General features: G+C 42.0%; 1 protein-coding gene across 2 annotated transcripts in view; it reads left to right on the top strand.

Moving 5' to 3' along the window:
- arap2 (ArfGAP with RhoGAP domain, ankyrin repeat and PH domain 2) overlaps window positions 1-26048 on the top strand; it is a 221349-nt gene that overhangs the window by 49170 nt on the left and 146131 nt on the right. For both annotated transcript variants that reach the window (XM_051944258.1, XM_022200496.2), the window contains exons 4-8: window positions 821-897; window positions 1221-1285; window positions 3074-3433; window positions 4247-4316; window positions 15645-15765. In XM_051944258.1, the coding sequence (XP_051800218.1) occupies window positions 821-897; window positions 1221-1285; window positions 3074-3433; window positions 4247-4316; window positions 15645-15765 (693 nt within the window). The remainder of the gene's footprint in view (window positions 1-820; window positions 898-1220; window positions 1286-3073; window positions 3434-4246; window positions 4317-15644; window positions 15766-26048) is intronic.

Below are 26048 nucleotides of genomic sequence, written 5' to 3'. Positions count from 1 at the left end.
GAGGGCCGCTGTGCTGGAGTGGATTCTATCATCAAGTGAACTGACCCCTTCATAAAGCTTACCAAGCCCAGTACATGCCCTTTGTGCACTTCTGTAATGGCCTGCATTCTTTGAAAGTGTGTGTCTGTAAAGCTTTAAAAAATGGTGCATTCTCCGATTCGCCTGCTTATTTGGCCGTCCGTTCTTTTATGTCTGTGTTTGTCTCGAGGCATCTTTATGTGTCTCGGGGTGTTTCGATCTTTGCATGCCGCTGTCTGTGCGCATATCTGCTCCTCTGCCGGTGTCTATGTGTGTGTCTGGCCCTGTGGCGACGTCTTCTGGCCCTCACAATCCTCAGGAGAGGGTGGTGTCATTTTTCACAGTGACAGGCAGCGGCCCACGCACGATGGCCCCGGGTCTCCAGACTAATAGTGTCTGGCCGGAGTCTCTCTGCGCTTCTTCTTCTTCATCTTTGCTTCCACCGACCACCGACCACGGCCCCTGCAGGAGCCAAGGCAGAGAAATGGTCTTGGCAGTGACTGTGTGTGTTTGACACACACCGAGGAGGATCATACTCCCATTTAGGAGGCACGGAGATAGGCATGCTAAAGCGAAGTATAATTGGTTTATTTCTTGCATGGATCAAGGGATGACACATTTTATTCAGATCAACGACTTGTTTAATCAAAGGGCACTATAACATCTGAGTGATTTAAAATTTAACTGCAACAATCCGGTTAAGCTCCTTACTTTCAAGCACCACATTTAGTCTTCCACACTGTGTTTTGCAAGTTTCATTGCCATGACAAAACCACTATTGTGTTGTCTCTGTCCTTTTCAGCTGCACTTCAAAGGACCTTGACGCCTATTGCTCCCTACGGAGAAACATTCCTGTACAACAACCCTCAAAGTGCTCCGGTAAGACAGCATACACTCCCACTAGTGAACGGTGAGGCGCCGCTTGCCAAAGAGGAACAGACATTTCTCAGATCTTCAACACTATCTTGGGTGTTTCAGCCACAGCATGCACACCAAACTTCCCTCTTCGGTGTTAATGCTGTCACCATGGACACATAGCAGAGAGGAAAATGTGCTTGTTTCACTTTGCCCCCTGAGGTTAATAGAAATGTCACCTCGCCACTAAAGTTAACATAGTTTAGTGCACCAACACGATAACGGTGTCTGACTGAAAGATGGACGCCTTCTTTTCATCTGATGCTAATCTCTTCTGTGCTCTGCAGGACCAAAGTGTTAAAGACGGGTTGGAGAAGGGTTTTAAAGACAGGTTAAAACCAAAGAAGCCAAGGTATAGTATGCACGTGACATGCTACTGTCTCACATACTGTACATATAAATAGGAACTCACATGTTCATAAAGGGAACTACTAACCACTGAACAAGCTTTAGTGGTTACTGGCTCTTGATGTAGTGTGTGGGATGCTTTGCTGAAAATGTACAAGGTTGTTCACCTGCAGTGCTGGTGGCGATACACTACCATTCAGAAGTTTCAGGGTCACTTAGAAATGTCCTTATGTTTGAAAGAAAATCATTTTTTTTCAGTGAAGATGACATTACATGAATCAGAAATACAGTCTAGACATCGTTAATGTGGTTATGTTGTGTTGAAAAGCTAATTGATGATCAGAAAACCCTTGTGCAATTATGTTGGCACATGAATAAAAGTGTGAGTTTTAATGGAAAACATGAAATTGTCTGGGTGATGCCAAACTTTTGAACAGTAGTGTATGTGATCTGTAACTAGCAAATGCACCACAACTCTTGAGAAATCATTAGAATAAAAGACGCCATCAAGGTTCTTTTGGGATAGTTCCCCAATTCATTGCAAAACACACTTATTCTTAAATGCGAAGATAATTATAGACCTCATTTCAGGAAGTGATTAGCTTAGCTTAGTTTAGCAGAGCATAAATTCAGAGAAATGTAAAAATGACTGACAGAGAGAGCACTGTAACTACTTCCACGCTAACAGCAGCCAGACAGCGGATTGATAATGGCACGTCTGTTCATCTGAACATTGCTTCTTTCGTCGTCTTTAAAGCTCCTTTGGGCAGTGCATCTTGCAATGATTGCAGTAAATGATGATGATAATGATGTGCGCAATTTTTTTTTTTGATGCATGGGTAGCTCATCCCTGACTTCTAGTCTGTATGCTAAGCTAAGAAAATTTGAGAGATCACAAAAAATAACTAAATTCTGCAGTATGCAAAAGTAATTATACAGTAGTTTGGATGCATTTTTTGCATAAAAAGCTAGTTAATATGATCATTTCTTTTATAACAAGAAAAGCCAAGGCTGCTCAGTTGTATCATTTCTAACGGCTGAAATCTTGAAAACATTTGTGGCAGAAATCACGGCAACATAGAATGTGGCCATTTAATGTAGATGTACCCACAAACAAAATGACCTTACACTGAGCACAGGTGCGTGTTATGCATGTGTATGTTATGTTCGGATACCGAATCGCGTGATCCAAACATGGAGCGGGCGGCGGGAATTGATGGAACTCGGAAACAACCCCACAATTTCTCTCCAATACAAAGTCCTGCACCTTAGTGGAAACACTATTATCATGGCTAAATGTAGAGAGAATAAAAAAGGTATTTGCTGTACAGTGTCATTTAAAAAAAAATTAAAAGAAAATGGAATTTCTTTGATTAGTCCTTTATTGTTGTGAAGTAACTGTTGGTTGCAGCTAAGTCGCTAATGGCATCTGGTTTGAGCTGAAGAGTGCCGAATTTTTTTTGTTTTTTTACAAAATCTGGCTAGCGCAAACTGCTTATGTCCAGTGAAGTTTTAGTAGGCATGTAGTATGAAGTGATTCTGATGGAAGATTAAGATTTTAAGCTTTCTTGGGTTAGCTTTTATTGATGGAACTCTGCATGACATGACAAGGACTGAAAGTTGAACATCAACAATTCTTCCTGTTTGTGGTTTTGGACTAAATAGGCCAACTGTGCCTTGTCAACAAGGCTCAAGTTAAGTTTAGCATTAATTTGTACCCCATAATATGCAATGCAAACAGAAAGCCAGTTACAGTTTTAGCTAACTCACAATGTCGCCTGTGCTCATGCAGAAAGAAGACGCCTAAACAGAAAGGGTCAAGTAAAAAAGAGCGTCCACCAGCTCCAACAATCCCAGACCCCTACGGAGACGACTACTCGACAGTGGAAGAGTGTGTCAGCATATTGCCGAGGGCCGGTGTGGACCAAAGTTTTGCCGTGACCCCTGACACTGCTGCTGTTGGTCCGGCAGCCTCGGGGCCAAAAGACAGCTCCTTGATCATGGTGGACTGTGACCTCTACTCGGAGCCTGCAGACGCTCTGGGGGGCGCCAAAAATGCGCTGCCTGATATTTCTCCGTACGCATGCTTCTATGGAGCCCCCAAACCACAGGTGCTCAAAGTGGGTTGGCTGGACAAGCTGTCTCCTCAAGGGTAGGTTACACTTCTTCATGCTTGTGATCAGAGCTCGTTTCACTGCAGCTCCATTTTGCATAGGGGATGCTATAAATATTTATTCCCTCCGAAGAGGATCTTGCTAAAGTTAGCAATGTTTCACCTCTGAAATCTAATGATTGAGGAAACTCAGCACCACACTTAAACAATGCTTCCTATTTTTTAATTTCATTTTATACAGACCCATTTAATTTTGTGCTCTCCTCTGCTTCCCCTTGTGCCTTCTATCATTGATGATTATTTAAAAGTGATGAGTGGTATTAGATATATAGTCCTAAGGCGAATCTATCCATGTTTGCATAGCACTATGGAAAGAAAAGGAAAGGAAGATGGGAGGCAACTTTGTCGGACTGAGATGCACAGCTTTCATTTGCTTCAGTTCTCCTGGTGAAACTGCATTCTCTCCATCTCTTGGTGCTTCATGTTTCACCCTGGCTCAAAGCCAGAACTATCAATCACTTACTTCCTTTTTACATTATCCTCCACCACCTGATATACGTGGGTTTGGCAAAGTGCCCTTGAGCTGTTGAATATTCAAACTGAAAAGTGGCCATTTGTTTTGATTATGATAATTGACAGCTATTGATAGGACTCTTGACATTAATGAATCAATGGCACTTTTAATGAAATATGAGTACCTGCGCATAGCACATTACTGGCTCGCTGTCTTGACAGCTTCGGAGTTTGTTGTTGTTTTCCGCAGCACCGTGGCTTATTGAAATGGATTAGCGTGGTTGAATTTCGCAGCGTACCAAACACATGCTCGCCTCATCTTCTCACCTTTCTTTGCAGAAATTGTGTTTTTCAAAGGCGGTGGGTGAGATTTGACGGTGAGAGTCTGGCCTACTACAACAGCGACAAGGTAGGTGTGAGAAAAACACCCACATGTATACGCTAATAGCTGCTAAAGCCTAAAATGTCTCGAACGCACATGTTCAAGCTGCCCTTCCTGCCGCCGAACACACCCACAGCTTTCACTGTCCCGTTTGTTAGTGAAATCCATACCATGAACAGCTGAGTCAAGCTCCTAAGTGTTCCCTACTTTTTCCTCCTCCTCCTCATTGTCATCATCATTAGCTTGGCAGGGTAAAGAATAGGGCCAAGGATGGAGCGATATTACACCATGCATGACGGGCCGGCATTTTCTGTGTCCGCCCAGCCATAGAGTAAAGTACATTGATGTTGGCACCTGACCAATTCTCTGGGAAAGAAAGATGGAGTGGGAAACGGGGGAGAGAGAGGGAAGACTCTTTCTGCCTTCCTCAGCACTTCTCCCTCCCTGTGCCTCTCTTCGCTCTCCCTCTCGTCTGACGTTGGAGTTTAAAATTTCGCTTAGTATTGCCTGCCTCATCATCGCGGGAAAATATATGGTGCAAAAGCCTTCACATGTGAAATAAGCATACGTGTTTGTTGGTGGTAAATACATGATCTTGAAAATACACTTGGAGGACAGTGCATGTGAGTTTAGAAATAAACTGCACATCTGTGTGGGGAACCGACAACTAACCAGCCTTTTACAATCTGACACAAATTCTCCAAAATGAATAATAAATTGTCTAAAAAAAAACACTTAAATATTAACAAAAATGACACTATGTCCTATATGACCTAAAATATGGCAAAAAATGACAGAAATAATTCAAAATTTGTCCAGAATGAGTCAAAATGGTCCAAATTGATATAAAATATGACAAAAGAAACACAAAAATGTTCCAAACTTTTCCAGTGACAGCAAAATTCTCCAAAATGTCTCACAAACTGTCCAAAATAACTTCAAAACTGACAAAAATGCCTCATAGATGTTCCAAAAATGTCTCAAATGGCTAGAAATTTGTTCAGTGACTTCAGTTTTCACAAAATTCACTCAATTTTCCAAAAAGACTTAAACCTTTTACAAAGTCCACAAAAATTCTCTAAAATGAATGACAAGTTGTCCAAAAATTACCTAATTTTTGAAAAACCTAACACCAAAATGTCTTGACATAAAATGTGACCAAATAGGCTCAAAAATGTTCTAAATTTTTCAGAGGAAATGTACAAAGTGACCTAAAATGTGACAAAAATGACTCAAAACTGTCTGATATGGCTTCAATTGGGACAAATTAACTCACAAAGGATCAAAAATATCTCAAGATGGTCAGGAATGACCATTCCAGTAAAGCTGGAATAAATAAAACAACGTGAAAAATAGAACCCAATGGGAGATGATGTTTTCAGACTGTCTTTCTAAATCTTGATGGTGTGTGCTTGGTTGGCAAATACTTCACTTTTGAGCTCTAAAATGAATCGAATTTAAGCTCAAACTCATATTTTATCAAAATGACTTTATTGTACACCTTTCATTCAAATAGAAAAAAAGTCAGTCATATGCTACCGTTCAAAAGTTTTTACATTTTAATGTTTTCCATGAAAACTCACACTATTATTCACATGCTATCATAAATGCACAAGGGTTTTCTAATCATCAGTTAGCCTTTTAGCATAATTAGCTAACACAATGTAGCATTAGAACACAGGAGTGATGTTTGCTGGAAATGTTCCTCTGTACCCCTATGGAGATATTCCATTAAAAACCAGCCGTTTCCAGCTAGAATAGTCATTTACCGCATTAACAATGTCTCAACTATATTTCTGATGAATGTAATGTTGTCTTCATTGAAAAATACTGCTTTTCTTTCAAAAATAAGGACATTTCTAAGTGACCCCAAACTTTTGAATGATAGTGTGTATTAATTCATATATTGCACCAGGTTTTGTACAAGTAAATTATTATTTTGTGCTCTGCATGCCTGAGAAGTTATGGCTGACTTAGCTGTGACCATGGCAAAATTTCTGGGACTTTACAACTGAACTGGGCTGAACTGCAGGCTGTGTTTACACAGAGCAGACTGAAGACAAGTCTGTAAGCAAATTAAAACTAAGTCATAAAACATCAATAGCATACAGAGCCATATTTTTTTCCAAGTTCTGTTTGCCACCTGTGGGCAATAATGTTGTACATGATTCAGTTTTTGTAAAACAAATAATCAAAGAAATTCAACTTTTATGTGTGATTTAGGGCGTTTTAACTTTGACATTCTACTCAGCAGACACAGTTGAGTTCTCTCCACTTCTGGCAATGATTGTACTGTTTCCATAGTGGCGCAGGACTTTATATTAGACATGAAAAATAAGCCCTCAATGATTAAAAAATTTTTAAGCAGCAAAACAAACCCAGAAACTGCTTGGGGTTCAGATGGGTAAAAGCAATCCACACTTAAATGCCGTGCGGGCAGAATTAAACATTTACCAAAGATTTATGCCAGTAGCTGTGTGGAGTTGAGAGAAAAAAAACAAAGAAAAGTTTGAACTGCATGCATCTGATGACGGTCAGCAGAAATGTAAGCAAACTTGTGTAAGTCCGCGAGGATATATTCCTTCATTTTTGCATCCTATAGTGCAATTTCTTTGAAGTATTTTTATTTGCTTTTCATCAATACAACCCTTATATCCCAAGTTTTAATAATATGTATTGACCTATGTCTTAACTACTACGATAAATGGGTAAACAGTGCAATAAACCTAAGAAAAAGTAAATCGTTTTTTTTCTGCATATATTTCAAAATACATAAATTGCATAGTTGCACAACATCCTGTGGTCTCATTTATAGAGATTTTTGTTTTGTGCGCTTTGTGTATTTCTAAAAACCCACCACTGCACCGAAAAAGCGCTCTTGGACCTGGTGAATGTTAATTTAACTCCACAGATTTTATATGCAAAAGAATGATCGATCTATCTCATCTGGTTTCAAATCTACCACCAATCAAAAATGGAGACGCAATCGTGGGCTCTATAGGCTTAAGTGAGTCTAAAATGTGATGTAACGTGCCTTACTTTTATATTCTCTCACTAATTATTGTTTTTCAGTAAGAACAAACACATTTCTGTGTGTGTGTGCAGTGACCTCGTACCCCTTCCTAAGGCCAGCTTGTTTTCGCTGCAGCAGCATTGCGCAACATCACAATCAATGAAGTGGGACCTGTCTGATGCCTGCTCGTTAATCACTTACTAATTATAGCCCTCCATGCTCCACACTCCCTCTGCCTCTCTCTCTCCCTCTCCTTTCCCCTTGTTTTCTCTTTCCATTGCATTTGTCGCTTTATTTATCAGGACACGCTCCGTCGACAGCAGGGCGGAAATCGGCAGGGAGGCCAGCGAGTCAGCACTTTATACTCGGTGTCACCGTCGGCATAGGCACGGCAGTCTTTGGAAAGATGAAAGTTTGCTTTTATGTGTGTGTGTGAAGGGGGCTATTGTTTGGAGTTTTTAAAGTCTAAAAGGACTTCTGAAAGTGTACTACTAAAGTCCTGCCAATGTGACCGTCCCCACTGAGACAGCAGAGGGCTTCATCATGTTTTGGGTGAACGGAGAGGTTGAGTACAATCTCTCTGTCATCCCTGCTTTGTGTGGCCAGCTGAGGCCCTGTACCACCCTGTGTGCCACCGGCTACCACCTCCACAGGGTGAGCGCGGGGGAAGATGGAGATTGCAAGGAAGTCTTGCAGCGCTGCTTTATGTCAGAAATTGAAATGTGAGTCGGTGGCTTTCTTTCCCTCATAGACATACGTGTGTGCGTGGAGACAGAATCGGCTCACTCTGCAGAACCGCTTTTGCGTCTCATATTGTTGCTATGTTGACACGAGAGTTGAGAATCTACACAACTCATCTCAGAGGAGTCGTACTGATTGCAGAATTATTCCAGATGGAGAGATCAGAGACTGCGGCAAATTGCTGTGATATTCAACAAAAACATACAAGCGTGTGTGAATATGTTGCATCCTTCTCTCAACAAACCCCAATATCTTGTTCATTCCCTTGACACTTAATGGAGCGCTGCAAATACAAGCGGATTTGACTGTTATAATCAATGGAAAGTAGATAAAGCATGCATGTGTAAGCTCCATGTTCATGATTTCAACACATGATGAACTAACACTATCTATAAAGTCCAAAAATGAAGTGAAACTAGACTCTGTTAGCTGCTGTTATTTTTTCATCTGTTCCTAAATTTAGCGAAGTGTACAGCAATGCTAGCAGGAGTGATGAAGTGGTAAGTCACTTAATATTGCCAACATGCTCAAAGTCACTATGCTAAAATGCTTGTTTCCTGTGTTCATTTTATTAGATTAGCATGCTAGCATGGTAACAGTTAGGTATGACTGAGAATCATGTGGAAGTTGAATTGCTGCTATCTATTCATAAACTAAAATGCTGAATGCATTAACATGAAAAATACTAAGATGAGATGTTAGTGGTTAATGATTAGGCGATGTCAATAATTTAACAGATTATACATATTTTAGCCAATAAGGTAGAAGACATGGAGCATGCATGTCAGAAAATGTGTTGCACATTTGCTATAGTACCTGAGTAATAGCTGGGCGAGTGTCTATCTGCACAGTTAGCTTGTATTTAGCACTGTAGGGAAACATAACAGCAGTCACTTGGATTATGAGAATTTCCATGTTGGCAAGCAGAATGAATTGCTGGGATTTACGCTACTGTCCAAAAGTTTGGGGTCACCCAGGCAATTTCATGTTTTCCATGAAAGCTCACACTTTTATTCATGTGCTAACATAACTCCACAAGGGTTTTCTAATCATCAGTTAGCCTTTCAACACCATTAGCTAACACAATGTAGTATTAGAACACAGGAGTGATGGTTGCTGGAAATGTTCCTCTGTACCCCTATGGAGATATTCCATTAAAAATCAGCTAGAATTCCAGCTAGAGTAGTCATTTACCATATTAACAATGACTAGACTGTATTTCTGATTCATTTAAGGTTATCTTCATTGAAAATAACTGCTTTTCTTCCAAAAAGAAGGGCATTTCTAAGTAATCTCAAACTTTTGAACAGTAGTGTAGCTAGAAAAAGGCCACCATGACAAAGTCTTTTGTGACAGTTAATAGCCTCTTGCAAGAACCGAGGTATTTAACCCTTTTGATGTGCGACATGGGTCAAAAGTGACCCAAATCCGATGGAAAATGGATATCTCGTGACCGACACTGCACATCAAAGAGCTGCATTGTCCACTGATTTGCTCTACCACCTGAATTACAGCCACAACTAATGTTAGCTAGCTTTACCCAAAAACAAGTCTTCTCTACTTGTGCTCAATCAGGTTGCCTCCACATGATGTCGTCAATGATTTTTAACTCTGTAATGTTAGAAGATTAAAGTCATTTCAGTTATTCTTCATTTAAACTGTTGACCACACTGGTCACTGTTCAGCTAATGCTACATAAAATGGCGCTTGAAGATGTTTAACTTGACGAGGTCCAATGACAAGCAATGTTATTACAGACTTATTGTTTTGAATTAAGTTGCTCATCATAAGCATATAAAGATAAAGATGCTGCAGGGTGCTTTGACGTTTCCAGATCGCGCAGGGAAGTTTTCAACAAGCTGAACAACATTGCTTACAAACCGGGCTTGTTGTTTTCTTTCATACAATGGAAAAAGCTACAAGTAGAGAAGATGTTTTAGCCCAACAATCTTTTCACTCAAATCTTAAAAATGTGTCTACATGTGCCAAAAAATTTGCAGATTTTACACTACACCTTACCGCAAGACTTTTTTAAAAAAAAGTTTGTTGTTCTGTCTTTACACAAAAACAAAAATGCCTACAAACTGAGGCATTCCCATTCTCGTTCTCTTTCTCAAACTTTCGACGCCCAGAAAACTCTTTTGTAGTTTGAAATCCTCTGGGATCTGTCAGCCCCAGACAGAACTAATCGCACTTAATCGCAGTCGCAGCTTGAAGGTCTCTGGCCGCTGTGATGTCATCATAGGGGTAGAAGAGGTGGCGTGGGAGAGTAGCGAGATCCTCAGTCTCACTTCTCCCTCTCTGCAAGCATTGTATCCAATCCGTCTGATCAATCACGCCTTTCGCCCGATTTCGTCAACACCAGGATTGACTTGGGAGAACGCTTCGGGCCTGAGATGTAGTCTTCAGGGTCCTGATGCGGTGGCGTGTGTGTCTATGTGTGTGTGCAGTTGTGAAAATAGTCCAAAGCCTGGCTTTAGGGTAGCGAGGGGAGGAAGTGAGAAGGATGGCTGTGAGGGATGAAGGGATGAGAGGATGGGGGTGGGGATGGGCGGATGAGGCTGGATAGGAGGCCAAAGGGGAGAAGAGGTTTTAGGACCAGGGATCAGTCTCTCAGAGTGTCAGTCTGTCTGATTGTGCATCCGTCTGTCTGACACTGGAAAGCTCTTGCCAAGAATGAAGGCTTCTCTGCTTGCTATGTCCGATTATCTTCTCAAAATGATACTTCATGTAACACCTCATTTTTATTTATTTATGCTTGATTTCATTTTGAATACTCTGCTCCAAGAATGCAGCATAGTTATTGGAGTTTTTATCTTTTCATCTCTTCATACATTCCCAGGAGTTCATCTCCATATGCATACAACAAACTCATCATAATTTTTTCATTTAAAGCTACCCCTCATGCTTATCAGTATTTTTTATTTGAACAGAATTAAGATCAGATTACTATGTTTAATTTAAATATGCTCACTTGTAGTGGTGCAGAGAAACATCTAACTCGTAAAATAACTTCTCGAGCCAGTTTTGCTTTTGTTTCAGCTGGTAGCTAAATACCAGAACTCACCAAACACAACCTGTCCAGCACTACATGCCAGAAGGAACTAATTAATGCTGCTAACTTCATAGTTTTGTTCAGGACAGCAGAACTGAAGTTAAAGTAATTATTAGACTTAAATTCGGCAGATGGACAAAAACAAACTGCTGTTTGTTACTCCATATAGGAATGCAGTGGAGTTATGTGATGATAGGCGTATGTTTGTCCGTCTGTTTGTCTGTCTGTGCGCAGTATTACTCAAAAATGGACTAACGGATTTCAATGAAAATTTCAAAGAAGGTCAGAAATGACACAAGGATCACCTGATTTGATTTTGGCAGTGATGCGGCTTATAGTCTGGATCCACCGATTTGTTTAAAGATTTTTGTATCATTACCAGATAGCGGCACGGCGTCACTGTAACTATGACAACAAGTTGATGCTACATCGGAAATGATCCGACTGAGCAGCTTTGGCAGGGTACTGTGCTCCCTGAGTGCTTTTCTTGTTAGTATTAAGATAACAATATGTTTCTCTTTTGCGCTTTGTGCATACACCCTGTTTTGATGTCCTCAAAAGGCCAAAAAAAAAATAAAAATCAACAATTGCACCTTTAAAGTCCCCGATTAAACCCCCAAGTATCAATTTCTTTGTGTCAAATTTACATAAAAGTTTTATTCTTGAAATGCTTAGACTTCCTATGTTAATTTTATTAGATTAGCATATTGGCATGGTAGCATTTAGGTATAGCTTAGAATCTTGAGGAAGTTACTTTTTCAGCTATCTTATCATAAACCAAAGTATTGAATGCATGAAGGAAAATACCATGATGACAAATGTCTTTTTTTGTCCACAACTAGAGATGCTGGTTGATGGTTGTTTGATTAAAGTAAATGTTTTACTTAAATTCCCCAGATAGACAAAGACCCAATGCAATGTCTTTCTTTTTTGCGGTTTGTGCTGACATCCTGTTATGATGTCCTGAAAAGGCCAAGAAAAATATCAGTGACTGCAGCTTTAAAGTCACCGATTAAACCCCCAAATATCAGTTTCTTTTTTTATCAAAGATATGTTTTCCTTTCTTGAAAACACTTTGCACCATAACGTGACTCAGATGTGAACACACAAGTGCTTCCAGCTGCAGCTCAAGCACACCAGCTCACCCGTCAAACTCCTCTGATTAGATAATGACAAGCTGTGTTTCTGGTGTGAGTCAGCCATACATGTTGCTACCAGAAACTGATTCTGGAAAAAAATTACCGTATGGAAAGCCCCGCTTTGTCAGCTGACATGATTGGTTTCGACATTTGGTTACATATGAAACCCCAGACGTTTGCCTTTGGGTTTTTGACAGAAATGCTCTGCTTGACTATGCATTACTCCAGTGATATATATATATAAAAAAAACACCATACAGGCCTGTTAACAAGATAAAAAAAACTTGATTTCAACCTGTGGGAGTCTACGCACAACCTTTAACCTAACACTTAAAGTGGAGCCAGGCTTCAGTCCAAGACTGAGGCCTTGGACTTGGCTCAGACTTGACTTGGATTTGATTGCTGTGAAATTTGACTGCCTGAAGACTTTGAGGCGTAAAGTTTTGACCTTGTCTGATCTTTCAACAACGATGAATGAATTAAACTGTGATAGACAGGTCTTGCATGATCACATCCATTTGCTATTAATTGGAGATAAATGATTTGATTATAGACGTGCAATGCAAATACACATTGACACAGGCTTGGAGTACAACTTGAAAGACTCGCGCATAACTAGTTTTATGAAGATTTTTGGTTGCCTGGAAGCATCGTCTTTAATATTCTTCAGGCATCTCTTGGTGAAACGCTGACCGAGGATGCATTGTCTCCCAGAAGCATTTTTTTTTTCTCCCAGGTGCAGCTTCCTTCAACAACCAGTTGGTGTCCTCATACCTCCATTTGAAAATCCAACGCTTTTCACATTCCAGAGCCTCAACTCCATGCTGGTGGTAAAACTCCTCCACCCCTTTTTTTTTTTTTTTTTTTAAACCCTCCTCCCTGTTTTCTCCACACGGTGCCTCCATTATTGCAGGCTTTAGCTCTATTGCTCTGCTTTAATTGTTTCCTGAAGTTTAGCAGGTTGTTTTTGAAAAGAAAGGAGACGTAGTTATCCACGCAGGATAGGCAGTTCTAAACACAAGGAAGAGAAGGGACACCGCCCTGCGAAATGACATAGGTAGACAAATGTTGGTTGGGTGGGTTAAAAGGGGGAGGTGGTGGCTAAAATGAGTGGATGTGGGAGCGAGCGGGAGGAGGTCAGAGTGAGGGGAAATGAGTCTGGAGGAGATCTTTGGCAGAGGGAGGCGAGTCAGGTGTGTCTGTTGTTGGAGAGAGAGAGATAGTTAGGCCTCATTGCTTCCTTGGCAGCCCGTCCTCTTGAGATTAGTCCATAAACATTACGTGTGTGTGTGGGCAGCTGCAGTGTGCCGTGTTTGGTGTCTGCATCTCAACACTGACCGCTTCTTTCCATCACGTCTCTGCTGACTCCGCTGTCAGAGTATTTACAGATGCACAGCTCGCAATTAAACAACTCTCTCCTCCGTGACCCCAAAACTAGAATTAAAACAATTAATTACCGTTAACCCATACTGGGGTATAATTATCAGCGCGCACACAAACGCGCACACTTCGCTTCTCCTTTCCTCACCTTCCTTTAACTTCTGTCTAAATTTAGAGGGAGTAAGAGGGAGATATTGGTGTGAAAATCCCGGGGAGAGGAACGCACAAGGCTGCCTGTCGGTAATTAGGTTGAGCCACTTCTTGCCATTGTTAACATCCTGCTTTTAATATGAGACCGACCCCTTCCTGACCCTCTTAGGTATCTTCATTCCTACATGATGTCCCCCCCCACGCCTCTTTTTTTGTCCTGCATATCTTTCTGATCATGGATTTTCCTGTCCCTCTCTTATCTTTTTTCCGTAATGCTCTTTCCATTTTCTTTCTCTGTTCTCTCCTTGGCCTTTTGCACAAACCTAGTTTCTCTTTCTCCCTCTATCCATTCCTCTCTCCCGAACTGACTGGTATATTTTTGTCTGTATGGTCTCTAGAAATGGGCTTTTTGTGGATGGCAAGGTCACTGGCTTAATTAAGAATGGCGAGAAGGAGTCAGAAGTTCACTTCCTTCCTTCCCCCCCCATCTTCCATTGCTTACTTTGCAGTCTTTGTCTTCGTGGGATGTGACCGGAGAACAAACATGCTGTATTCTGCACGGCAAACATCACATTTCGCATTACATTTTGCACCGGGCTGCACAGAATCAAAATTCAGGTCAATCCTCTTGAAGAGTGACACACAGAGAGAGAGAGAGAAAAAAAGAGTCACGTCCGTGTTTTTTTTTAATACTTTGCAATGATAATGACATTATCAACATGAATAATGCAATGTCTGCTATGACCCCTTTTTTCCCTCCTTTTTTATAACCCAGTGATTTTCACGCCACCGCAGAAGCGTAATTCACTGTCCCCCAGTTCACTCTCTTGCAAGAACATTACAATCTGAGATGTTCTTGGATTTTTCCAACTACTTTAAGGGCACTTCTGCGTTATACTTGACACGTCAGGTTTTGAATACTGATTCGATAGCGGTACCATTCTGTCCTTGCTTCTTCGGGAGTGACAGTATTAAGGTTTGATTTCTTATTTTTCGGCCTTTTCCGTCTCTTTCACACTGACAATGACCCAGTACTTTAATTGCCATTGTCAAGGGAGTCTGTAAAGAGGGTCATGAAGCCTCCAGTGAGAAATCCTCCTTATTTGGATGCCTCCGCTCGAGCTGCTGGGGAAAAACATGGGGATAATGAAACAATACACACAACCAAATCCCACTTCACCCAAGTATTTCCTGTGCTTTTCACAAATTCCCACTGTCATGCATGTCTCGTTTTAATATTTGAGAAGTTTGTTTTCGGTTTTCTGATGCCTCTTAACACCCGTATGACAGCTCTGTGTGCGTTTGATGTCATGCGGTTTACTTTCGGGGCTGTTTCCTGCGCCTGCATTTCCCACATTATACGGTTCGAATTTGAGGTCAAAGATCACCTTGATGCAAATTCGGCTTGGCTTCCTTAACGGCATATAGCTCGTTTTAAAGCGTGTAACGGTACGAGCTTCCCGTTTGTATTCCTGCGGTAGCGTTTTGATTCAAATGCTTCTTGTCCAAGAGCGCTGTGCCATTTATCAAAGTTACTGCTTGAAAGGGAACAGGGTAGCTATTTCTGCAAATAAATTTGACGCTGTATTGATGGGATATGGCTCTAGTTTGATGAGGATGTCTGTCAGCGCTCTTTCAAATTGAATGCAATCCTTGTTGACGGTAATACAACTCTGAATTACACATCTATTGATGCAAACAATGCGCTGGAAAACAGTAATTGTGGGGCTACAGATGCAGATAATAGGAATAAGCGACAATTCAATAACATTATTAGCATGCGTGATGCTATGTGTGTGTCTGCTTGTGTTTATTTACCTGTTCAGTGTGTGTTTTGGCAGCATTCTTCATCTTTCTGTTTTTGTGTCTCTGTTTAGGAGATGTACTCCAAAGGAATGATCCTGGCCAGTGCTATCAGACAGGTGCGAGGACTGGGTGACAACAAGTTTGAGGTAGTCACGTCCCTCCGGACCTTCATATTTCGGGCTGAAAGAGAAGGTACAACAAGTGCATTCTTCTCTCTTTGTTCTGCATCTTGCCGTCATCTATCCGCTACACATTCTGTTCTTTCTGCTTGTCAGTCTGCCTCTGTCACTCTGACTGTCTGATTCTCTGTCTAGCCTTGTTTTTCTCTCTCACTCTCCCCTGCTTCTCCGCCTATCTCTGTCCTTTCCCTCTCCTCCCTCCCTTTCCGTTTGTCTCTCTCTTTCATACCTCACTGTCTAAATGCCTCTGTGGCAATCTTTTTTTTTATTATTTTATCTTCTCTCTTCCTTTACATTCAGTGTATTTGTCTGCCTTTTTTTTTTGCAACTCTTTTCAGTTTTATTGGATGTGTTACATGACTCCCCTTGTGAAGAAATGGTTTTGTATTTTGAGAAAATACATTTATTTTCTTATTTTCAAAGCGCATATGAAAAGATCGATATCCGTTAAGCAAAGAAGTGTGGCGTTTAGACAAGTGCAGCATAAAGACTGAAGGTGGGAGGAAACCAGAAAGCCTTATGTGTTAAACGTTTAGCACAGCGGTTAAAACCAGCAGCTGGTTAGCATGGCTTAGCGCAAAGGCTAAAAGATCAAATCGGACTTCCTGAAAGATAGTAAATTTAGGCTCCAGCATTTCAAAAGCTCAGCAATTAACACAATGTATGTTCTTACAAGTATTTGGTAAGTTATAGGTTTAGTCTCTCTCATATGTTGTGAGTTAAGAAGCTTGGTTCAGTGCAAGTTAAACTCAAATTCGCAGGAAGAATCTGTTTAAAGATCATTTTGGGCATATTTCAGCATGACCACAGAGTGTGTCTTCTGATTTTTCAACTCAAAATTCTGCAAAGATGTTTTTATTTGATTTAATTTTTTATGCGATGACTGTATAAACCTTTAAATGCAGGTGTGGCTGCTGGCCACACCCACCTCAGGAAGAAGACTCTCTCTGCAATTGGCAGTGTGAAACCAACACTGTTGACCATAGAGCAGCTAGCATAGACATGACTGAGTTCGCTAAGCAAGGATTTTCTTTTGCTCCCAGTGTTCTCTTTGAGTGATTGATTTACATGGAAATACTGCTGAAATTCCCGTCACAGCCATTGGTTTTTATTTTTGTGTACGGTGTCTTTTTCAGACGATAGTTTAGCGATACATGGCTGCAGCTTACAAATAACTCTGTGATGTCTACCTGTTACAGATAGTCTTAACGGTCTGTGTCTTGTCTTTTAGCACCTAATGTAGTATGTGAGCACAGGGAGCAGGAGAGAAGCACCAAATCTTTGTTTATTGGTTTTAAATTGATCTTAAAGTTTCCAAAATCTCTGAATGGTTCTCAGCATTACAGTTTTCAGCCAGCCTGGACCTGTGGATTTGATCAAACGTAATGGTACTGTTAGCCACATTTGATAACACACTAAGTGTTTTCCTGCTTTTGTGGGGAGGTTGTCATCAAAAGCACAAATAATCCACTGGATCTTCAGTTCCTCCGATGCTGGGAGTGCATGTGTTTTCTCTTGCTGCCAACAGCAAAACATTTGCTGTTCTTTGTTCATGGTGGAGACATGTTAGAATTAGCACAAGCAACTCTCGTAGGTAACCAAACCTGGCAGGCTGTAAGGTGGATTCTCATTCTGAATGCCCCATCTTGCCACCAGATAACAGCAAGGGTAGAATTATGCGTGTTTTTCTACTCAATGACTATTGGTTCACTCAGTTTCTGCATAGAAGCTGAATGAAATTCTTATTAGCTAGCAATGATGGATCTGGTTGTTTGGATGAAGGGCTGTGGAAGTGTCTTTATAGTTTCACAGCTTTTTTAAATTTGCATCTTTAAGTTTGTAAGACATATTACGCAAAATAAAAATGGATTTTCACCATATGGGACCAGCCAGCTTGGCTTTGTTTGAAGTGAAAAAATACATTTTTCAGAAGAAGTTCCAGACTTACTTAGTAAACCAGACAAGAAACACCCCTCAGAAAATGAATCAAGGTCTTTATATTTATAGTCTTACTTTACTTTTGGAAAGTAAGCAAACAAATGTATTTCACAAAAGGTTATTCCTTGAAGTTATTTTGTCGGAATGAATAAATATTGCATGTATTACGTTGTGTGAATGTGTGTGTGGAGCTCAAGGAGATTCTGGTAGCAATAATGACCACTGGGACAGAATATGAAAAAATGAAAAATCTTCCATGAACTGGCCTTTAATAGTCTCAATCCCCCTTCCTCTCTTCATCCTTGTGTCAGCCAAAATGGAGGAAGAGTTGTCCATCCTTATCGCCTTTCAGTGGAAGCTTTGTCTGTGTCGGCCTTAATGATAGGGGGAAGAGACACTTTCCGCTCCTTACCTTCTGCCTGCTTCATGGCAGTCTATTAGGCAGCTCAGGCCAAACAGCTCATTCACTAATCGAGGGTCTTTTTCCGGGGTCAGATGCTGGCCGCCCTTTCGTTCATTTGAATAAGTGAGAATGGAGAAATTGAGGTTTGCATGACGACGGCGCTGAAAACCTTTGACTGGTTCTGTGTGAATATGGCAGAACAGATGGAGCTGAAAGATCTGAATCGACTGAGACCTTGATGCATGATACTGACATCTGTTGAGCAAAGAATAGAAACGTCAATATTTGACTTCCGCAACATTGGTATTGAGCATCACCTTATTGTTCTTGAAAAGTTCAACTGGTCATTTAACGCACGGTTAGCAGTAGCTGTATTAGCCACAAGCTGAATCAATACACCAGGCTTTACTAAACCATCTTTTTTCTCTGCATTTTCACTATGATATAAAGTCGTGCACCTCTACGGAGGCAGCTTGATAGCAAAGAAAAACATCTTTTGTGCAGTGTGACTAAGTTACAATGCTATGAATCATAAAAAGACAGTTGTACACCATCATTCAAACATTTGGGGTCACCTGGACATCTTCATGCTTTCCATGAAAACTCACACTTTTATTCATGTGCTAACATAATTGCAACAAGGGTTTTCTAATCATCAGTTAACCTTTCCAACCGTTTCCAGCTGGAATAGTCATTTACCACATTACAATGTCTAGACTGTCTTTCTGATTCATTTAATGTTATCCTAATTAAAAAATAGTGACCACAAACTTTGGAACGGTAGTGTATGTCTTTGAAATTTATTTTTAACAAAAAGAAAAACTTTGGAATCACCATGTCAGACATTTGTCCAGTTGTCCCCAGGTGTTACGAATATTTTACAATTTATATTTTTCTCTAATCTTGCCTTCTATTTATGCTGTATAAATAAGCCTGTGGTACCGTCCAGTCCTACCAAAGATCAGACTTTTTGTTATGTGACTCTTAATTCCAGCTGAACCGCTAATAGCTTTGCGATTTTGCAGAGATGCACAGAATTGTTTGTATTGTAGAGAGTCCTGTTACTGGTTACTGGTTACATTACTGGTTTAGTAGACACACTCGCCGCCGCGGTAGACCCGCTAGCGCTAGCGGTAGCCACCTTCGCTAACGGTACGACCGCGGATTCTACTTCTTCTACTTCCCGGCGCTTTCTCACCATGGACGCATTCCTCTGGGCACTACTTCTACCGCTCTTCCTCCTCCTGTGGGACTCTGTCCCCACGAACGGGTTAAGTTTCCCTGACGGCCAGCGGATCGTCTACTCCAAAGATCTCCTGCTGCAGCTCGGAGCCAATCCTCAACCCGCCACCATCACAGATTCAGTTCCAGAGGAATTACTCCGCCACCGTTCACACCACAAGCACAAGGTAACACGAAGAGGCAAGAAAAAAAGTGGAGTAAGAGCCAGATTAAAGCGGGAGACATGTAAACAGCGGCCGCTCCCCTCCATTATCCTAGCCAACGTGCGCTCGCTCCGTAACAAACTAGACGAGCTACAGGCTAACATCAATTACCTGCACGAGTACAGGACGGCTTCGATTCTAGCTTTCACGGAGACGTGGTTAAACAACAACGACTGTAACAGCCTGCTGCATATCGATGGCTTTGCCCCCACTCTGAGACTGGACAGGGACAGAGAGCTCACCGGTAAACAACATGGCGGAGGTGTCTGTCTGTACGTTAACACACGTTGGTGCTCCACCGTTGTTGTGAGGGAGAAACTGTGCTCTCCAGACATTGAACTCTTGGCTGTTTCGCTGCGCCCTTACTACCTACCTAGAGAGTTTCCACAGCTTTTTGTTATTCTGGTTTACATCCATCCCAAAGCTAATGCCGCCACTGCCACAGAACATATCATGAACTCACTGGACAACCTGGAACGCATCTCCCCCGACTCACCTAAGTTTATCCTCGGTGATTTCAATCACTGCTCCCCTGGGAAAGCCCTGAAAGGTTTTCAGCAGTACATAACATGCACCACACGCCTGGGGAAGACGTTGGACAAATGCTATGGGTCAGTTCCAGATGCATACAGGTCTGTTGCTCTCCCCCCTCTAGGCTCTGCTGATCACAGTACTGTTCTACTCATTCCAGCATACATCCCCATTATACGGAAAGCCAATAAAATCATCTGCAACATCAAGCAGTGGACCAAAGACAGCATTCTTGCCCTACAAGGATGCTTTGAGTCCACAGACTGGGATAACTTTTTAATCCCCTCCAATAACATCAGCGAACAGGTCGACACCATCTCTTCCTACATCTCTTTCTGTGTGGATAGCATTATCCCCTCCAAAACTGTCACAATATTTCCCAACAATAAACCATGGATCACCAAGGAGCTCAAAGAAACCATCAACAAGAAGAAAAGGGTCTTTTTCACTGGCTCTGAACTAGAGAAAAAAGAGGTCAACAGGGAAGTTAAGCGTGCCATAAAAGCAGCCAAGCTGAAGTATAAAAACAAAGTTGAGGAAAACTTCACACAGGGGAACCTCCGCTCAGCTTGGCAGGGCTTGAAGAACATGGCTGCTGTGAACACCACCACCAACTGCAGAAACACCATCCATGTGGACGGTAGCAGCCCTACATCTCTTCCCAACGACCTCAACTCTTTTTACACCAGGTTTGAAAGAGACAACACCGCACAGCTGGAGGAGATCAGGACCACACTCCAACCCACTGACTGCACACTGACCTTCAACAGAGAGGAGGTGACCAGAGCCCTGAGGAGGACTAAAGAGACCAGCTCCCCCGGCCCGGACAACATCTGCGGTCGTGTGCTCAGACACTGTGCAGAACAGCTGGGAGGTGTGTTTCAAACCGTCTTCCAAAACTCCCTGGACAGTAATAGAGTTCCTCAGTTGTGGAAACATTCCACAGTCATCCCCATCCCCAAGAAGAGTACAACCAAAGTACTCAATGACTTAAGACCTGTGGCCCTCACCTCTCTCGTGATGAAGGCAATGGAGAGAATCGTGAAACAACATGTCATCAGAGTAACTAACTCACAGATTGACCCTCTCCAATTCGCTTATCGTACGAGCAGAGGTGTTGATGATGCCAAAACATTCATTCTGGACACTGTACACCGTCACCTGGAACACCCAAACACTTCAGCAAGACTTCTGTTTGCTGACTTCTCCTCTGCATTTAACACCCTCCAGCCTCACATCCTGGCTCATAAACTCTCCTCCCGCTTCCACCTGGATAATCAGCTCATCCTGTGGATTCTGGACTTTTTAACCCACAGATCACAGAGGGTGCGGGTCAACAACACCTTCTCTGATGTACTTCACACCTCCACTGGTTCTCCTCAGGGCTGTGTCCTCTCTCCGCTTCTCTTCATCCTCTACACTGATGACTGCAGATCCACACAGCCCAACTCCCACCTGGTCAAGTATGCAGACGACACAGTCCTCCTGTCTCTGCTGTCAGGACCTTCTTGGTCTCACAGCTCAGTCCTCCAGGAGTTTGTGGACTGGTGTGATGACTCTTGTTTGGAGCTGAATGTTAAAAAAACCAAGGAGATGGTGGTGACCTTCTCCAACAAGCAGATGGCGCTGGCTACAGCCGTCACCACCACCATCCATGGACTGCCTGTTGAGCTTGTGGAGGAGTACAAATATCTGGGCACCATCTTTGACAGCCAGCTGAAATTCTCCTCTAACACAGAGGAGATAATCAGGAAATGTCACCAGAGGCAGTATCTCCTAAGGAAACTCAACTCATTTGGAGTAAATAAGAACATTCTCCAGACATTCTACTACTCCTTCATAGAGAGCACCATTACATTCTCCATCATCTGCTGGTTCTATTCTATCAGCCTCCAGAACAGAAACCGCCTGCAGAGGACTGTCACTGTCTGTTCCAAGATCATAGGACTTCCTCTGAGAACTCTATCTGCAGTGTATGAGCACTTAACATGCAGACTGGCGAACCGGATCATCAGTGACCCCTCACATGCTCTCTTCTCTGCATTTGAGTGGCTTCCTTCTGGTCGACGGCTTCGCTGCCCCGCATGTAGGACACAGAGGAGAAGGGCCACCTTTGTACCCAGGGCGGTCCAACTACTCAACTCATAACCACAACACCCCCCACCCACTGCCACCACCTCCCACGGACTTTAACACGGACCTCGTGAACTTTTCCATTTGCATTTTGCACTCTGCATTTTACATCTGTACTGACTTATTACTGTACCTACCTCATTGCCATTGCAACTATTCTACTTGTACTACTGACATACACTTGTATATTTGCACTAGTAAATTGTTTTCCGTATTGTCATTTTAATTTTTTAGTTTTTATTTCTGTACATAGTATTTTGCCTTTATTATTATTCCATTGCACTGACTGCTCTACGTGCCTTTGAATTGCCCCTTGGGGACAAATAAAGTTTTTTGAATTGAATTGAATTGAATTGAATTCTTGGGTAATTTTTAAATGAGACTTGTAGAATGTAGTGATTAAATGAAATGCCACAGTTTTAAGCTTTCTGATTGAACAGATGGTCACTTCAAAGCTGGAAATTCAGTGATTCTTGCCGTCTCTTGATCTGATAAATGGTGTAATTCTGGCGATTTATTTTTCAGCGCAGTCGGGTTTTGAGTTCAGAGGATTAAATAGTTGCTCTTCGTCCGTCAGTATCCTGTAAGCTGTTGGGTTTGATGGTTATAGAAACAAACTTGTGACCTGAAAAACAAGTTCCAGCTATAGAAATCTGATGTTTTGATGGTCAAATTCCCTAGCTGTGCTTATACTTTATACAGTTATTACCTAATGGTCACTATATACAAGTCCTTCATTACTAATGATTAATGTGAAGGAGTGCTCTAGCATATAAAAGTAGCAATGCAGCATTGAGATATATATATCAGAATATGCAACAGTCTATCCATATCAAGTCTATGTTGAAATTTAAAAAGTGGTATCAAGGCTTAAGAAATACATGACAACAGAGAAGTGAAACAAATCTGACACTTGTGGACTGATCTGTTTTCTCTTAATTGTGCTCCCACCAGAATGCATACAAAGCCTTTGGGAGGTGTTTAATCGTTGAGGAAGGTCATTTCTTTACAAAATTAGCGAAGCTGAGAGGACTCTCTAAAGACTAAACCTTTCGATGGCACTTGAATTCCTGCACTTGAGTACATTTTTGAGGAGAAAAGGGTGTTTTGTGAAGTCTCAATACTCTACGCTGCGCTAATCAATATTTGCAGGGTAACAGTTCATTATATGAATTATCACTGGATGCTACCAGCAGTTACCAGATGTAGCAGGCAGCTGTTTTTGACGAAGTGATAATACACTCGCTGTGTGAACAGCAGACAGGTAAAGGTAGGGAATGGCTGGTGAATAAATAAGCATTTAGCAGCTTAAAAGGGCAAACATCTTTCTCTGGAGAGTGTAGATGCCAAAGTAGAAGTATAAATGGAGAATATTTGTTTACTTTGTGGCCACAAACACCAAGGCTGCCCCTTTGATAGTGAAAGAGTTGGCTTGTTAGCTGCAAGGCAAGTTTGTTTGTATGGCACAATTCATACACAAAGCAATTCAAGGTGCTTTCCAATGGCAAAGAAATGCATCACATAACTTTAAAATTGATTATAAAGATGATTTAAAAGCAGACATTTAGACACTAAAATCACAGAAATAAAACATAAAAGTGCATTAAAAGTTCAGAAAACAGAATGAGCATCTAATCGAAAGCTGTAGTAAATAATATGGTTTTCAGGCCTGATTTGAAAGAGCCGACAGTTTGAGCAGGCTTCAGGTGTTCAGGAAGTTTGTTCCAAAGGTGAGGTGCATAATAGCTGAATGCCGCTTCACTGTTGTTGGTTCTGATTCTAGGAGCACACAGAAAAGCTGTCCCTGATGACCTGAGGGCTGTAGATGCTTCAAATGGAGCTCATAAGTCAAGGATGTATTTTGGTCCAAGACCATTCAGTGCTTTGTAGAACAGGAGTAAAATTTTGAACTCTATCCTTTGACTAGCAGGAAGCCACTCTAGTGATTTGAGGACCAGTGTAATATGGTCCAGTTTCCTGGTGTTAGTTCGCACTCTGGCAGCAGCGTTCTGATCAGCTGCTTGATTGATTTAAAAAAAAATTTTTTTTTGCTACTTGTTAAGAACTGTGTCTCTTTCATGTGAATGAAATGTTCTTCCTGTAATGCCAAAGAGCAGCAGGCCTATATATATTACACTGCCTGGCATTACGGCTTTATTCATTGTAGGTTAACTGTTTAAAGTTGTGTCTGGCTTGGCACACCCGTCCCATTCTGTTGAAGAAGTGGACTTTGAGAAAAATGTATAGAAGGAAGTGCATTAATAATTACACTTGATACTTTTAGAAACTAAAGAATACTTTTCATGAGAAGTCAACCATAAATCGGGCAAAACTGTGCATATGAAAGCGTTTTATAGATGGCAAGCTGCAACCAGGACTTTTGCATTACCTTTGGTTCGCAATAAAAGCAATATAGCCTTCAAACTTTTTCTCACCACCAATCCCCTCTCCTCTCCTGGTCGATTCAGTGCGTCATCATATCGATGAGTGCCAGCTTTTTTTGGTCCGTTTGAGTTGCGAGTCCTCGGCAGCATCATTTATCACACTGTCTGCTGACTGATCGTCATACGTCGCACTCGGCCGTCCCTGACAAGAGCTGGGAAAAGAGGGGTGGTCTGGAGATGTCGGATTTAGAGGTGGCTGCTGAAGCCTCTCACGAAAGGTGGCCATCAGGAAAAGGGACCGGGAGGTAAAATGGAGAAGGAAAAGAAAAGGGAGAGAGAAGGCGGAGAAAACTCGGCCTCATCACCTCATGCATCTTTAAACAGGCCCACTCGCCTTGTAGCGGAGAGTCATCAATCTTTGGGGAAACACATGAGAAAGAGTGAGACATGAGGAGACGGAGGGAAAGAGAAGGAGTAGGTTAGTGAAGTGGAGTTAAGGAGCTGCTGGGCTGATGCAGTACGGGTGAGAGGGGGGAGAAAATGATGGAGTGATGGTCAGAGGAGGCGTCCAAGAGGGGTGGGAGGAGAGGGGATAGGAGCAACAAGGTAAGGAAGGGATTAAGCGAGGGAATAACGGGAGCGGGTAGAGAGTCAGACACGCAATCTCAATGTGAAAAAGCGACAGAGGGGGTAAAGCCAGGAGACGGCAGTGGAGAGATGAAAAGGGCAGAGTGAAGATGGAGAGAGGGAAAAGGAGGAGGGAGAAGTGAGTGAATAATTGAAGGCCACCGGAGAGAGTGTGCACACAGCTGTCGGCTGATTCCCCACTTGGTCCGCAGGTGGCCTCTTCCCTCAGGTACTGTCAGCTTGCGAGAGGAACGATGGAAGGAGGAAGGAAGGCAGGCAGGGACGAGATGAAACGAGGAAGGGAGTGATGCGGAGAGGAGTGGCAGCAATGGGGGGAGGGGGGGAGAAAGCGAGAGGAAAGGAGAGTTTGGCAGGAAGAGACAATGCGGAGAGTGATGGAAAACAGGCAGGACAGAGTGTTGGAGAGGTGTGGAGGGGCTGCAGACGAACGCGCTACGAGACGGGGAATGGAATTTCTCGTGATGATTTGTATTCTGATGCTTTGGCGATTGCATTTCCACAGGCCTCCTCGGAACACATGTTGGATTTGTTTGAGATGACAGGAAAGAGGGTTGGAGAGATGTAAGGAATGAGTAAAGTTGAACCGTAAAAAGGTCGTGAGCAAGCCACAAACAAAATGTAGACAGAATTGTAAAGTGAACTTGCAGTTAGCCTGAAGTTGTGTATGTCACAATATATATTTACCTCATATTGTTTTATATTTCATTACTCAGTGGTTGGTTTTAGTTGTCCCCCTTTTGTGTAAATTTCGTGAACCCTACACTTGGCGAATGCAGGTTAAAGTTTCTCTATTTTAGCTCTGTTTTTGGTGTCT

This window comes from Acanthochromis polyacanthus, chromosome 23 (genome assembly GCF_021347895.1).
Source record: "Acanthochromis polyacanthus isolate Apoly-LR-REF ecotype Palm Island chromosome 23, KAUST_Apoly_ChrSc, whole genome shotgun sequence".
NCBI classification, from domain to species: Eukaryota; Metazoa; Chordata; class Actinopteri; family Pomacentridae; genus Acanthochromis; species Acanthochromis polyacanthus.
The sequence above is the reverse complement of the archived record's forward strand: the minus strand, read 5'-3'. Positions and strand labels throughout refer to the sequence as shown.